Source organism: Myotis myotis, unplaced genomic scaffold (assembly GCF_014108235.1).
Source record: "Myotis myotis isolate mMyoMyo1 unplaced genomic scaffold, mMyoMyo1.p scaffold_m19_p_3, whole genome shotgun sequence".
Lineage (NCBI taxonomy): Eukaryota > Metazoa > Chordata > Mammalia > Chiroptera > Vespertilionidae > Myotis > Myotis myotis.
The window spans coordinates 112,714,016-112,728,986 of NW_023416335.1; the positions used below are offsets into that span (position 1 = coordinate 112,714,016).

The 14,971-nt window shown below is 41.6% G+C and overlaps 1 protein-coding gene across 6 annotated transcripts in view; it reads right to left on the reverse strand.

The window, feature by feature from the left end:
* The window catches only part of USPL1 (ubiquitin specific peptidase like 1), a 40,810-nt gene that overhangs the window by 12,109 nt on the left and 13,730 nt on the right, over positions 1–14,971 (reverse strand). For 4 of the 6 annotated variants that reach the window (XM_036298239.1, XM_036298236.1, XM_036298235.1 and 1 more), the window contains 3 exons: positions 10,096–10,225; positions 6,767–6,892; positions 52–209 (listed from right to left, as the gene is read on the reverse strand). In XM_036298239.1, coding sequence (XP_036154132.1) covers positions 52–209; positions 6,767–6,892; positions 10,096–10,225 — 414 coding nt within the window. The remainder of the gene's footprint in view (positions 1–51; positions 210–6,766; positions 6,893–10,095; positions 10,226–14,971) is intronic. The other 2 variants (XM_036298240.1, XR_004965895.1) reach the window with 2 other exon arrangements.

Here is a 14,971-nt window from a genome sequence, read left to right on the forward strand (position 1 = left end):
TGCACTGGGCCTCTAGAATTATCATAAAAGAAAAAAATTTTGAACACTTACCATCAACACATAAAATCCATGTTATAAAATGATTATTTGCATAGTACTGAATTACAGAAGTTATTTGGTAAAGATAGCCTTCAAAAAGAAATGAGTAGTGTTGCAAGTCGTTATGTGGTAAGCCTTCTACGAAGTGCAACATGAATATGGGAGACACTCTGTGGGAGAGAAAGAAAAGAGATCAAATAATGTACCTGGTAATACAGGGGTTCTCAACCTTCCTAATGCTGCAACCCTTTAATACAGCTCCTCATGTTGTGGTGACCCCCAACCATAAAATTATTTTTGTTGCTACTTCATAACTGTAATTTTGCTACTGTTATGAATCATAATGTAAATATCTGATATTCAGGATGTATTTTTATTTTAATTGAATTAAAGCATAGTGATTAATCACAAAAACAATATGTAATTGTATATGTGTTTTCCGATGGTCTTAGGCGACCCCTGTGAAAGGGTCATTCGACCCCCAAAGGGGTCGTGACCCACAGGTTGATAACTGCTGTGGTAATACAAAAGACGGTCTGGTGTTAGTAAGTCACACAGTGCTTTCAAGGCAAACCACACTAATTCTTCTTGAGCCTTAATTAAAAATGGAGAACTCACTCTAAGACATGGGTAATGTTTAAACCCATCTCAGAATGGGATCACTGACAGTTGGAAGCTATCATGCAATAAGGCCACAGACCATTAAACAAAAATTGCTCAGTAAACCACGGTGCTGCTTCAGCTTAAAGATCTCTTAGGCCCTGTCCAGTGTGGCTCAGTTGATCGGGCATAGTCCTGTGCATCAAAAAGTTGCTGGTTCGATTCCCAGTCAGGGTACATGCCCAGGCTACAGGCTCCATCCTGGTAGAAGACAACAACGGAGGAAGAGGAGTGAGGCCAGGGAGGGAAGACGAGGAAGAAGGTGGAGGAGGAAGGAGAAGGAAGAAGATGAAGAGGAAGAAGAGGAAGAAGAGGAGGAGGAAGAAGAAAAGAAGGGAGAAGGAGAAGAAGATGATCTACTGGTAACTACTTTGTAGAATCAAAGGAAAAATCCAGACCTATTGGAATTTTCTTGGCATCGAGTACCCAAATAACTGCTTTTGTTAGAGGGGATAGGTAATATGTAAAACAAAGTAACAAGCCCAAGATGTTCAAACATACATTTAAAAACCCCAACATGCTAACAACTTCGTTATCTCAGGAAGTAGAGAGGCCCATGAAATTAAAATCTCTATTTAGGAAAAATTTAATTTATAACTAAGTAGAAGAAAATACAACATACTGGTTAATCTACTATAAACTTCAAGATACGCATAACTTCAAAAATACATCATTACAAAAACATGACTAGCCAGAAAACAGAACTCAAGATAAGCCTCAAATAACTAAATTTAACAAAGCTCTCAGGATTTAAGAAAAGTTTAAGGAATATTTAAACAGCTGTCAAAATGTAGTTTGTAAAAATTTTTCAGTTGAAAATGCACTTGAATCAATGTCTAAAATACCGCTTATTCAGACTGACAAGGACAATTTGTAAATTATCTGTTGTCAATCATTGTTAGAAAATAATGAAATCTCCAAAATTTAAGTACCTACAAATAAAAAGTCCTGCAAAACTATCCTAACGCTCAACTCCCAATGACCTATTACATCAATCTAAGATGCCACAGATTGTAAAATGTACCACTATAAAATAATATTGCAATTAAATTATACAATTTAGATGTATTCCCATTTCAAGTATGTTAAAATATGAAGAGTGTATCTTTGAATCAACCATCCACAGTAAAACTAGAGATATATTTTCACAGCTGGAAAGGCAGGCTATAGGCACCTGCCTGACTCTGTAAGTACTAATATTTAGTTCTCTCTTGGTCTTATGATACTTTTTCAAGTTATCTTCTGAGGCTAGTTACTATTGTTGATCCCTAGATTTTTGCAATCTCAGTAGTGTGAGTTTACACATGGAAAATGTTACACAGGCAGCATTTCTTAATGGCATTATTTAAAAAACAGTACAACTTATAAATGATGGCATCTTGGAGTCAATAAAATAAACCATATGCCTCCTCCCCTTTTTCCAGTTTATTTTCCTTGTGGTTCCATTGAAATTTAAATAAATATGCTTTTCAGATGACAATCCAGGATAGTGTATGACCAGACTCCTAAAGATAGTGGCAGTAATGAAAATGAGATGGTCATTTCAAGAGTTGGTGAAGCTGTGGCCTATGGCTCAGTGGTTAGAGCGTCAGGCCATGGACAAAAAATTGCAGGTTTGCCCTAACCCAGTGGTCGGCAAACTCATTAGTCAACAGAGCCAAATATCAACAGTACAATGATTGAAATTTCTTTTTGAGAGCCAAATTTTTAAAACTTAAACCATATAGGTAGGTAAACTGTTATTAACTTAACAAGAGGCCCGGTGCACAAAAATTTGTGCACTCGGGGGGGTGGGGGGTCCCTCAGCCTGTGCCCTCTCGCAGTCTGGGACCCCGCAGGGGATGACCACCTGCTGGCTTAGGCCCGCTCCCTGGGGGGATTGGGCCTAAGCTGGCAGTCAGACATCCCTCTGGCAGCCCAGGAGTCCTCAGGGGATGTCCACTTGCCAGTGGAGAATAGGCCTAAGCTGCAGTCGGACATTCTTAGTGCTGCTGAGGAGGCGGGAGAGGTTCCCACCACCACCGCTGTACTGGCAGCCGTCAGCCTGGCTTGTGGCTGAGAAGAATTCCCAATATGGGAGCGCACTGACCACCAGGGGGCAGCTCTTGCATTGAACACCTGTCCCCTGGTGGTCAGTGTGTGTCATAGTGACCAGTCATTCCCAGTTGTTCTGCTGTTAGGGTCAATTTGCATATTACCCTTTTATTATATAGGAGTGCCTGGCCAGCCTGGGTGAGGGGCTGATGGCTGTTTGCAGGCTGGCCACAGCCCCCAGCCACCCAAGCTCCCAGTGGAGGCTTGCTAGAAGCAGATATCTGGGATTTATTTTTCTTCTATAATTGAAACTTTGTTGCCATGAGCGGAGGCCACAGCCGGCTCAGGGCAGGCCGGAAGCTTGGCTTTTTTCATCGCCCGGGCAACCAAACAGCATCTTTGTCTTTTATTAGTGTAGATTAGGTTACTTCTAAGCTGGCCTTTGCTAAAAATGTCCTTAGTCTGATTGAGGTACGTTCGCTGAGGTCGACCCCTTCCAACTCTCCCATCTACACTCCTCTTGTATACTTGTTTCAGATAGACGAGTGTGGATGGGAGAGTTGGAAGGGGTCAACCTCAGCAAACGTACCTCAAAACAATGTACCTCCCCCGCGCTGTGTATCCCGCAGCCCACCTGTGCCGCGTCTCCTGTCGACCGACACCCCCCACTTCTTCAAAATAGACTCGCCCAGGCCAAAAACCGACTTCTGCGCATAGGCCACGAAGTTTCAATCGCACTGTACTTGCGCGCCCACATGTGGTATTTTGCAGAAGAGCCACACTCAAGGGGCCAAAGAGCTGCAGTTTGCCGCCCACTGCCCTAACCAGTTTGGCTCAGTGGATAGAGCATCAGCTTGCAGACTGAAGGGTCCCAGGTTCGATTCCAGTCAAGGGCATGTACCTTGGTTGTGGGCATATCCCCAGTAGGGGATGTGCAGGAGGCAGCTGATCGATGTTTCTAACTTTCTATCCCTCTCCCTTCCTCTCTGTAAAAAATCAAAAGAACATATTTAAAAAAAAAAAGTTGCGGGTTTGATTCCTGGTCAAGGGTACGTACCTTGGTTGCAGGTTTGATCCCCAGCCTTACTCAGGGCGCTTGCAGGAGGCAACCAATCGATGCATCTTTCTTAAGTCAATGTTTCTCTCTCTCTCTCTCTCTCTCTCTCTCTCTCTCTCTCTCTCTCTCTCTCTCTCTCTCCCCCCTTCCTCCCTCCCTTCCACCCTCTCTGAAAAAAATATCCTCAGATAAGGATTAAAAAAAAATTTTAGAGTTGGTGAAGTAAAATTAAATCAGATTCTAAATTGGTACTCCATGTCACCACCATGCTCTGAATGGAATTCCCAAACAAGTTACTTAAAGTAGATGTGAACCCACTAAATTATCATTCATCTGATTTCCCAATGGATTCTTTTTCTAATGGGAACATATTAGAGATGTGAATTACCTGAGACAAGATGTTCAGGGAACTTAATAACACTATTAGTTTTTAAAATGTTATAAGACTGAATTATGCATGATATCATGATCAACCTAATTACTTTTAAGTCATCCCTAAAAACTATATTAAGTTTGTTTCTAAATTCCATTAAATGCCAAAAATCAAGTTATATAAATTTCAAAGTAAAAAACTACGAAGAACTTTATAAAGGCCTAGTCACTTAAGTTTTAAGTGAAATTTACACACCAGTTCCATTTTTTTTTTAATACAATAAATGTCCAAATTATAAATTTTGCTTATAAACTGACCCACTAGAACTCTAAGCACATTTCTTGCTCAAACACCATTACACCCTGCAGATACATTTCCAGATCAGAGCACAAATCTTTAATGTAAGTAAAGCAACATGTTTATGTAAAAAATATGTTGCAATACAACCAATTAACAGATCAAACAAAATAGTAATATGAGTTTATCTTCAGTGCTGGGGCTTGAAAAAAAGCATGTATAAACTCTTAGATGAAATTATAAACACCAGAAGCCTCAAGTAACTCAATGGTCCACTGCAGATGCCACACACCTACACCTGCAGCCCTTCTACCTCATCTAGGAAGAGGGCTTAAAAGAAAAAAAAAAAAGAAAGAAAACAAAAGAAATGAGGCTCCTTCGACACTTAGATCTCAAAACTTTCACTGCAGACAGCCAAGACAGATTATGGCCTTCTGTCTCTTCTTTCCCAATTTGCCCTCCCATGTGAATGCTATCATATGATAGTGAAGGACGAAAAAAGGTAATTAACTGAAAGGACAAAAAGTCATGAAAAAAACAAAACAAGAGACTATAAATAGTTAGAAGACAAAAAGCAAACAGAAAAGTGGTAACTCAGCAGAATGGACGAAGTTATGACACAAGTGCAACAGAGCAGGCATATTCATGAGAAGAGAACCCCTAAAAGACTCAATGTGTAAGAGTGGTGGTAAGGCCCTGCACTAAAAACTGGAACAGTGACAGAAAGTGTATAGAGCACTCTCATGCCCAGGCCCAGAGAGGAACCAGTATAGACTGAAACACTGGAGCAGAAGGATGAAAGGCAGAAGAGAGGTTTCCAAGAAAAAAAAGGGGAGGAAGACTCAAAAGTTGTGAAGCATTCGAGTGTTTAAAAAAGTATTAATAGGCATTTGAAGAATTTGGGAAAAAATCACAATGCATACATAAAGCAAATAAAAACACAAGGCAATTAATAATTCCAGGAAAAACAAAGAGTTGTAAAAGAAATAAAACAGAACCAAATATACTGCTTGGCTAGGGAGGGAATATATGCATATTCATAATAAATAATGAGTACTCATTTTATCCAAAATGCAATCACATAGAAAGGGAAAAGTTAGAACTGGGCCCAGATGTCGGTTAAAAGCCCTAATACTTAACTACTATAAAAGAAGACTGTATAAAGGTGGAATAAGCATACTGTTTTGAAAAGTCAAAGTAAATACTACCTAATAGGTTTAAAGTAGATGCCTGAAGATGGAATATGAGGGGCACTGCTCTTTTTTTCCTTTTTAAGTCTTGGCACTATCTGATTGGGAATTTATTACTTGGATGAAAAAAAACCTTTAGAGGCCCTGATCAGGTGGCTCAGTTGTTTAGAGCATCATCCTGAGACCCTAAGGTTGCAGGTTTGATCCCCCGTCAGGGCATATACAAGAGTCAACTAATGAATGTATAAATAAGTGGAACAACAAATCAGTGATTCTCTTTCTCTCTCTCTCTCTCTCCCCCTCCTTCCCTTCATCTCTCTTTAAAATCAATAAATTAAAAAAAAAAATCTGAGGGGTTTCTTGGCACATCCAAAGGCATCAGAAAAGGTAAGAATATCATTAGTTCTTTATTACATCAAATTATATCTCAAAACATTTCCTGATTGTAGACTTAGAGATAAAGGCAACAGAAAATGAAGATTAAAGAGATGTACACCTACGTGAGAATACTGACAAGAGAGACAAACTACCTAAAATGGAATTAGCCTGTGAGTTTAAAGCCATGGGCTTCTGGTGCCACTGGAAAAGGTAATTCTGACCAGTCCTCCCACTGAGGATAAATAGAAAAGCTGGCAGAACATAATAAAAGACATCTGCTTAAGGGCAGCAGAAAGCTTACAAGAGGATGAGGAATCAGCGGGCCAAGGTCTGGGCAATGGAAATTCAGACTGATGAGCCTGTAAGCTCATCTCTGAATCACGAGTTCTTAAAATTAGATTAAGGAAATGCCAGAATTCTAGTGACTGCAGGCACTTGGCAGAGGAGAGAAAAAATGATGTTTAATATTCTTAAAGGGAGAAAAAGGCAAAAGAACAAAAGACAGTAGGAGAGTGGGGTCAGATAATCACCCTGAGTGTGTTCTTCATTTCACCTAGGAAAGAGCTTACTTGTTGGCCAAAGTTCCTAACAGAAAAGCATTTTAGCAATTCATAAATATGTGTTAACTCAAACTCCTGAGAAGTAGTTTGCAGTCATCACTTTCAATACTACACATTAAAAAAATATGTAAATCCGCCTTCATTTTATTTTAAAATTAGTAAATTAATTTTAACTCACTTTTTCAATACCATTTTTCTTATTTGTGACTTATTGTTGCAATTGCTACAGGGACCAAAATGGGCAGCATTAAGTGGGTGCCACTCAGGAACAAGATCTGTAAAGGTGACCAGATTCTTCATACATCTAAAAAAAAAAAAAAAAAAAAGGCATAAATTCATTTACATTAAATTCATTCATGTTAACTTAAATCAATGTCTAAAATAGAAGGTACTGCCCTGGCCGGGTGGCTTAGTTAGTTTGAGTGCAGTCTCATACACCAAAAGGTTGTGGGTTCAAGTCCCTGTCAGGGTGCATACAGGAGGCAACCAATTCAATGTTTCTTTCTCACAAAGATCTCCCTCCCTCTTTCTCAGAAATCAGTAAAAACATATTCTCGGGTGAGAATTAAATAAAGAAGGTTATTAAAATAGATGGTACTTTCCTTCACTTGCTTATTCATATTTAACTTATCCCCCAAAACATTAATAAATAGACTGATGTTGCTTCCTAACCCTGGTAAAACACGTTGTTATGACTCTCCACATGAATTACCTATCGTTTTCTAGCTACAAGAACATTTTAGAGACAGGGAGAGTTTCTCAAGAGCACTACCACTGACATTTTGCACTGCGTACTCCTCTGTTGTGGGGACTGTCCTGTGCACTGTAGGATGTTGAGCACTGTGCCATGCTTGACCTCTGCACACTACATGCCAGTAACAGCCCCCAGCTGCAGTTCCCACGATCTCCAGACATTGCCGATTGTCCCACCCATGGCACACAAAGTCATTCCTAGTTCAGACCCACTGTCCTACGCTCTCAAATTTATTAAGAGCTGCACCCCTGGCCCTAACCAGTTTGGCTCAGTGGATAGAGTGTCGGTCTGCGGACTCAAGGGTCCTGGGTTCGATTGTTCAAAGGCATGTACCTTGGTTGCGGGCACATCCCCAGTGGGGAGTGTGCGGGAGGCAGCTGATTGGTGTTTCTCTCTCATCGATGTTTCTAACTCTCGGTCCCTCTCCCTTCCTCTCTGTGAAAAATCAATAAAATATATTTAAAAAAAAAAGAGCTGCATCCCTTACTCAAAAAATTCACAATCCGTCTATCAGATTGTGACTCCCAAAAACAAAAGGGGCATTTCCACATAGAGAATCAGGAATACAACTTAATTTTCTTTTTTTTATAATCCTCACCCAAGGATATTGTTCTTATTGATTTTAGAGAGCAACATTGATCGGTTGCCTCCTGTAACCCACAACCCTCAACCTTCCAATCTACAGGATGACACTCCAAGCAACTGAGTTCAGGGTGATATTGTATTTTTTGGCAGCCAAAAATAATGTGACAGTAACTTAATTTTCTTGATCCTTAAAAAGTTAGAACATTAGTTGTGAAATAATTTTCATAGGTTACCAGCGTGGGCAAACTACGGCCCGCGGGCCGGATCCGGCCCGTTTGAAATGAATAAAACTAAAAAAAAAAAAAAAAGACCGTACCCTTTTATGTAGTGATGTTTACTTTGAATTTATATTAGTTCACACAAACACTCCATCCATGCTTTTGTTCTGGCCCTCCGGTCCAGTTTAAGAACCCATTGTGGCCCTCGAGTCAAAAAGTTTGCCCACCCCTGCCCTAACTAGTCTGAATTTGGCCAAGCCAAGTTGAATTCCTGGCACACAGAATACATTCAATGAAAAACTGTCAAACTGAGATGTAGATTTTAGAAAAGTAGAACTGAGCTAATTTTAATCAAGCTTGTTTATATTATGTAAAATCCAGGTTGTGATTAGGGAGTTTACCACAATGAGCAAGAAAACTTAAGCCTGAATTCTACCACTTACAAGTTAGTGTGTCCCCTTGGACATCTGTTTAAATAACCGCTTTCAAGCTTCACTTTCCGCATTTGCCAAATGGGAAGAAAATCAGATAATTTATATAATCAGTGATAGAAGATCAGGAAACAAATATTTGTTCTCATACTCATTCACTTACACAAAATTATATTAAGTCCTAGGTATGAGTGAAATGCTAATTCGTATTCTATTCTAGTACTTTCGAGCTAACTGGTAAAAAAAAAAAAAAAAGTTTTCTGGTTCTGTTGCTTGCATTCCCTAGGTCAGTGGTCGGCAAACTGCAGCTCGAGAGCCACATGCGGCTCTTTGGCCCCTTGAGTGTGGCTCTTCCACAAAATACCACGTGCGGGCGCGCATGTACAGTGCGACTGAAACTTCATGGCTCATGCACAGAAGTCGGTGTTTTGTGGGCGAGCCACATTCAAGGGGCCAAAGAGCCGCATGTGGCTCGTGAGCCGCAGTTTGCCGACCACTGCCCTAGGTCATTCTCTCATAGACTTTACTCTCAACTGATCCTGAAATATATAAAAATAATCTCAATTTAGATAATAAACATCTAAGTAACATTTTCTTCTCATTTTAACAAATAATTTTGAAAGACTTCAAATTTTCTAATTTACCAAGTAGGTGAGTTTAAGAAATAAGAAAGGATTTATCTCTATTAGAAAATTTTGAATAAATAACTAACAAAACCAGTTTGGTAATCTTCTCAACCTTCAGCTAGCAACTTTCTTATATATTGACAAAGTGAGGGTATCCTGTCTGATGGAAACTTTCTCTCCCTATAACACCTCTTCTAAAACCTAATCTCCTGCATTATCTGGTACGTGTGTGGAAGCAAAAGAATCCTGCAGTTGCTTTCTTCTCCAGCCTCTCCTAAGTACTAATCACATGTACACCAACCATGACCCCTCCAATAGGTGGCAGGGAAGTGGAAAGTATAGCTGACAGAGTACATGGAGGATTCTGGGGGCTGGCTGGTCTTTCAGGGACTAAGGTTAGGTATAGGAAAGCACCTACTACCTCTGAGAGCTGCTGCCAAACTCTGGGAGACCAAAATAAGTTTCCATGATATTAAAAACATAAACAAAAACCTGGTCTCTATCAGAAGAGTAAACAAAAACAAAGTTTCAAGGGGTTCTGAGAGGTAGTATTACTCAGCAGGGAATTCACAAAGGATTGGAGAGGGTGGTTCTACTTTTCCCATTTGTCCCACTCACCACTGAAAACCTTAAGCAAACTCCCACTCGTAATCTATCAAACCATGGGTTTTCTTCCAGTTTAAAGAAGCAAGCAAATTGCAGTTTCTGGGGCTCGAATTCTTCCTTTTAACCTTAGTGGTAGATAGACTTCAAGATAGGGTGGGAAGTTTTATCAAGGGTAGAAGGAGCCATCGAGAAAGAGGTGTTGTAAGTGGAAACAAGCTCTATTCAAATTTGATTACTTAAAACCATTTTCAATAGAATGAATCCATTAAAAAAAAAGAAAAACGAACCCGTTTTGATACTTGTGTCCACACTGTGAACATTCAAAATTCCAAGAAAAAGAGTACGTGAAGAGCTTTTCAATGCAGGCTTCTATTCTTAGGAGCAGGGGAAATGCAATCACAGGGCTTTCCATGTCACCTTCAAAAAGAAAAGGAAAAATGATTGCTCATAATGAACCCAAAATGGTAAATCCAAATTATGAACCTGTTGTCTTTTCTCACTATACCTGGCCCAACTGTGAATACATACTCTGCTATATATTCATATTCATATGTGACAGAGTATGCTATTCAGTTGGGCAAGGGTAAGATTTTAAAGCATTTTTCTAAAAAAATGTCCATAATAGCCTGGCTGGTATGGTTCCGTGGTTAGAGCGTCAGCGCCAGCACTTAAGGGCCTCGGGTTTGATTCAGGGTCAAGGGCATGTACCTTGGTTGCAGGGTCAATCCCCGGGCAGGGGCATGTGCAGGAGACAACCAATCAATGTGTGTCTCTCACATTGATGTTGCTATTTCTTACTCTCTCTCTCTCTCTCTCTCTCTCTCTCTCTCTCTCTCTCTCTCTCTCTCTCCCCGCCCCTCCATCTCTCTAAAAAGTCAATGGAAAAAATACCCTCAGGTGAGGATTAACCAAAAAGTAAAAACATAAATAAAGTCCACAATAAAGATTTAATTATCACTTCAGTATCTTTCATTTTTCTTGGTGGACATGTATGAAAACTCCTTAAAGCAAGACACAAAAGATCCACACTATCTTCTCAAATCGCCTTAGCTTTTCTCAGGAAGAAAAAATTCCTCCGAGCTATAATTACTCTACGCATTGGTTCTCAACCTTTCTAATGCCAGGACCCTTTAATACAGTTCCTCATGTTGTGGTGACCCCCAACCATAAAATTATTTTTGTTGCTACTTCATAACTGTAATTTTGCTACTGTTATGAATCGTAATGTAAACATTTGATTTGCAGGATGTATTTTCACTGTTCGTGACCCATAGGTTGAGAACCGCTGCTCTAGAGTATTATAAAAACAAAATAAATATATGTCAATGGTTTGCTACAAATATTAAAAATAATATAACTGGTAAACCATGGTAGAATAATGTCAGAGTTGGATAAAAGCATTTAGAAGCCATTTCTATTCTGATTTTCTTATTCTCCATGTGGCAAGAGCATGACATACATGGGTAAAAGGACCAATCTCAAATCTCCTTACTGACCACTCTTCTGACGATCGACCCAGGAACCAAAGAGATTGCTGGTTCGATTCCCAGTCAGGGCACATACCCAGGGTTGCAGGCTCAATCCCCAGTAGCAGTGTGTGCAGGAGGCAGCCGATCAATGATGATCTTCTCTCATTGATGTTTCTACACTGAGTGGCCAGGTTATTATGACCAGCCAGAATATTATGACCACCCCATCAGTACAATGAAGTGAATTAGTTATGCAAATAATAATAATAAAACCTTGAGAATATTTGCTTAGGAAGTTTTCAATATTTTAGTATTTTGGGAAGTGTCCATGAAATACTGATGGGGTGGTCATAATAATCTGGCCACTCAGTGTATTTTTCTATACCTCTCCCTTCCTCTCTCTCTCAAAATCAATAAAAGCATATATAAAAAACAAAAAGACTAGCAAAGATCTGAATTTTGTTGTCATTAAAACAAAAACTGAACCATGAATACTATCTTCCAATGTGGAGATCAGCAAGCAAGTTAAATAGGATTTACATTTCCCCTTACATTCCTTCTCCAATGGGTTTTTATCCTGCTTGTCCTCAGGGTAGTTTAGATGCTAGAAAAAAATCTGAGTTCTTCCATCCCCTCCTTTCCCTGGGACAGTCTTACATTCAGTTCTCCTCTCAGCCTAGAACCATACCTGGAAGAGTCACTTTAGCAAGACCAAAAGGCAGAACAGTAATAGCTGTTATTGCCTAAACATAATCTATAATATCAGAAGTTACAAAGGCTGTATTAATAGTCACCTTTGTGGTATAGTCCCGCTGCTATTTTTGCACAAAAACAGTCAAAACAAAATTTTTTTAAATTGATTTCAGAGAGGAAGGGAGAGGGCGAGAGGGATAGAAAACATCAATGATGAGAGAGAATCACTGATCAGCTGGCACAGGCATGCCCCACACTGGGGGTGGAGTTTGAAACCTGGGCATGGGCCCTGTCCGGGAATTGAACCATGACCCCCCCCTGGTTCATAGGTCGACACTTAACCACTGCGCCGCACCAGCCAGGCAAAACAATGTACTTTTATAAACAGAAATAAATACAAATCAATCTCCTAAAATGAACATATGCAACACTACACGTGTAAACAGTATGCCGTATAGCATGAGTCTGTAATTCGTTCTCAGCCTTTAAATCCTTACTCTATTGTAACTAAAGATAAATTTAAAAAATAGCCGAAACCGGTTTGGCTCAGTGGATGGAGCGTCAGCCTGTGGACTGAGAGGTCCCGGGTTCGATTCCGGTCAAGGGCATGTACCTGGGTTGCGGGCACATCCCCGGTGGGGGATGTGCAAGAGGCAGCTGATCGATGTTTCTCTCTCATCGATGTTTCTAACTCTCTCTATCTCTCTCCCTTCCTCTCTGTGAAAAATCAATAAAATATATATTAAAAAAATAAATAAATAAATAAATAAATAAATAAATAATTTACATTTCATAATGACAACATAAAATCTTCAAATCTAAAAATACATGAAGTTCTCAATGAGTCAAAATACAAAAAAGCTCAAAACACATTCTTAAATAAGTTGTGGGGTCAAAGATCATTTTAGGTAATTTCTATAGCTTCTAAATTTATCTTATTTTTCCTTTGATTATAAATTTTATGGAAATGAAATATAAAGCAACCTACTAGAGAACACATAATACCAGTGAAAATTCCAATTTTTATAACCTCCTGCCTAAATCAGTTAAGTGGTTTTTCTTTGCCTTTAATAACCTAACACCAACTCCTACCCAACTATTTCATTTGCTGTGATGCAAACCTTTCAGTGACTTTGCTGTCTAAGGATTCAAGTTTTTTCTTCTGTTAATTGGTCATTAACATCTTCTGATCACTTTTTTAACTAATGCACAAGAGTTCTTTATAAGATATGCTGGATATTGTTTCTCTGCTCTATCTTTTACCGGAGGCTTTAAACTTTAATGTAATCATATCTACAATCTTTTATGTATCTTATTTAAAAAACTAGAGGCCCAGTGCACAAAAATTTGTGCACTCGGGGGGAAGAGGGGGGTCCCTCAGCCCGGCCTGTGCCCTCTTGCAGTCTGGGACCCCTCGGGAGATAACGCCCTGCTGGCTTAGGCCTGCTCTTGGGTGGCAGAGGGCAGGCCCAATCCCTAGGTGCAGCCCCTGGTCAGGCTCAGAGCAGGCCGATTGGGGAGTTGGGGCGCCGCCCCTGTCATGCACAGAGCAGGGTGGAATGGGAGGTTGCGATACCACCCTCAGTCACGCTCAGGGTAGGGCTCATTGGGGGGTTGGGGCACCGCTCCCTGTCACACTCAAGGCAGGGTCGATGGAGAGGTTGTAGCGCCACCCCCTGTCACGCACAGAGCAGGGCCAATCAGGGGGTTGGGGCGCTGCCCCCTGTCACTCACACAGCAGGGCCCATCAGGGGGGTTGGGGCTCCATACCCTGTCACGCAAAGAGCAGGGCCGAACAGGGGGTTGGGGAGCTCCACCCTGTCACTCCCAGAGTAGGGCCCATAGGGGAGTTGGGGCACCGCCGCCTGTCACACACAGAGCAGGGCGGATCATGGGGCTGGGGCGCCGCCACTGTCACACTCGGGGCAGGGCCGATGGGGAGGTTATGGCTCTACCCTGTCACACACAGAGCAGGGCCCATGGGGGAGGGGGTGGGTTGGGGCGCCGCACCCTGTCACACACAGAGCAGGGCCGATCAGGGGGTTGGGGCACTGCAGCCTGTCACACACAGAGCTGCAGGCCAATCACGGGGTTGGGGAGCTCCCCCCTATCAGGCACAGAGCAGGGCTGATCAGGGGGTTGGGGCGCCTTCCCCTGTCAAGAACAGAGCAGGGCCGATAGGGAGGTTGTGGCCCCCCCCGTCACACACAGAGCCGCAGGGCGATCAGGGGGTTTGGGCGCTGCCCCCTGTCACGCTGATCCCGGTGCCGGGAGGCATATTACCCTTTTACTATATAGGATAGAGGCCTGGTGCACGTGTGGGGGCCGGCTGGTTTGCCCTGAAGGGTGTCCTGGATCAGGGTAGGGGTCCTCACTGGGGTGCCTGGCCAGCCTGGGTGAGGGGATGATGGCTGTTTGCAGCTGGTCACACACCCTTCAGGGGGGGGGTCCCCACTGGGGTGCCTGGCAAGTCTGGGTGAGGGGCTGAGGGCTGTTTTCAGGCTGGTGGGTGATGGAAGCTCCCAACCGCTCCTTTTTTTCTTTTTCTTTTTTTATTCTGGGCCAGCTTTAGCTCTGAGGCTCCAGCTCTTAGGCCTCCGCTGCTGAAAGCAGGTTTCTGGCCTTTGTTTACCTTCTGTATTTGAAACAATGCTGTGATCCTGCTGGCTGAAGCCCAGCAACTAAAGCAGGTTTCTGGGGTTTTGTTTAGCTTCTATATTTGGAACATAGTTGCTTAGAGTTGCAGCTCAGAGGCCGGCAGTGGCAGGCAGGGAACGTAGGAGTCCTCCGTCACTGAAGCAAGCAAGCCTCATGTTCGCTTTAAGCTGCCTGGCTGCTGGCCGCCATCTTGGCTGGCAGTTAATTTGCATATCGCCCTGATTAGCCAATGGGAAGGGTAGCGGTCGTACACTAATTACCATGTTTTTCTTTTATTAGATAGGATGCTTCCCCAGTGAATGATAAAATATTCGCCTATATATTTTTCCAAAGTTTTACAATT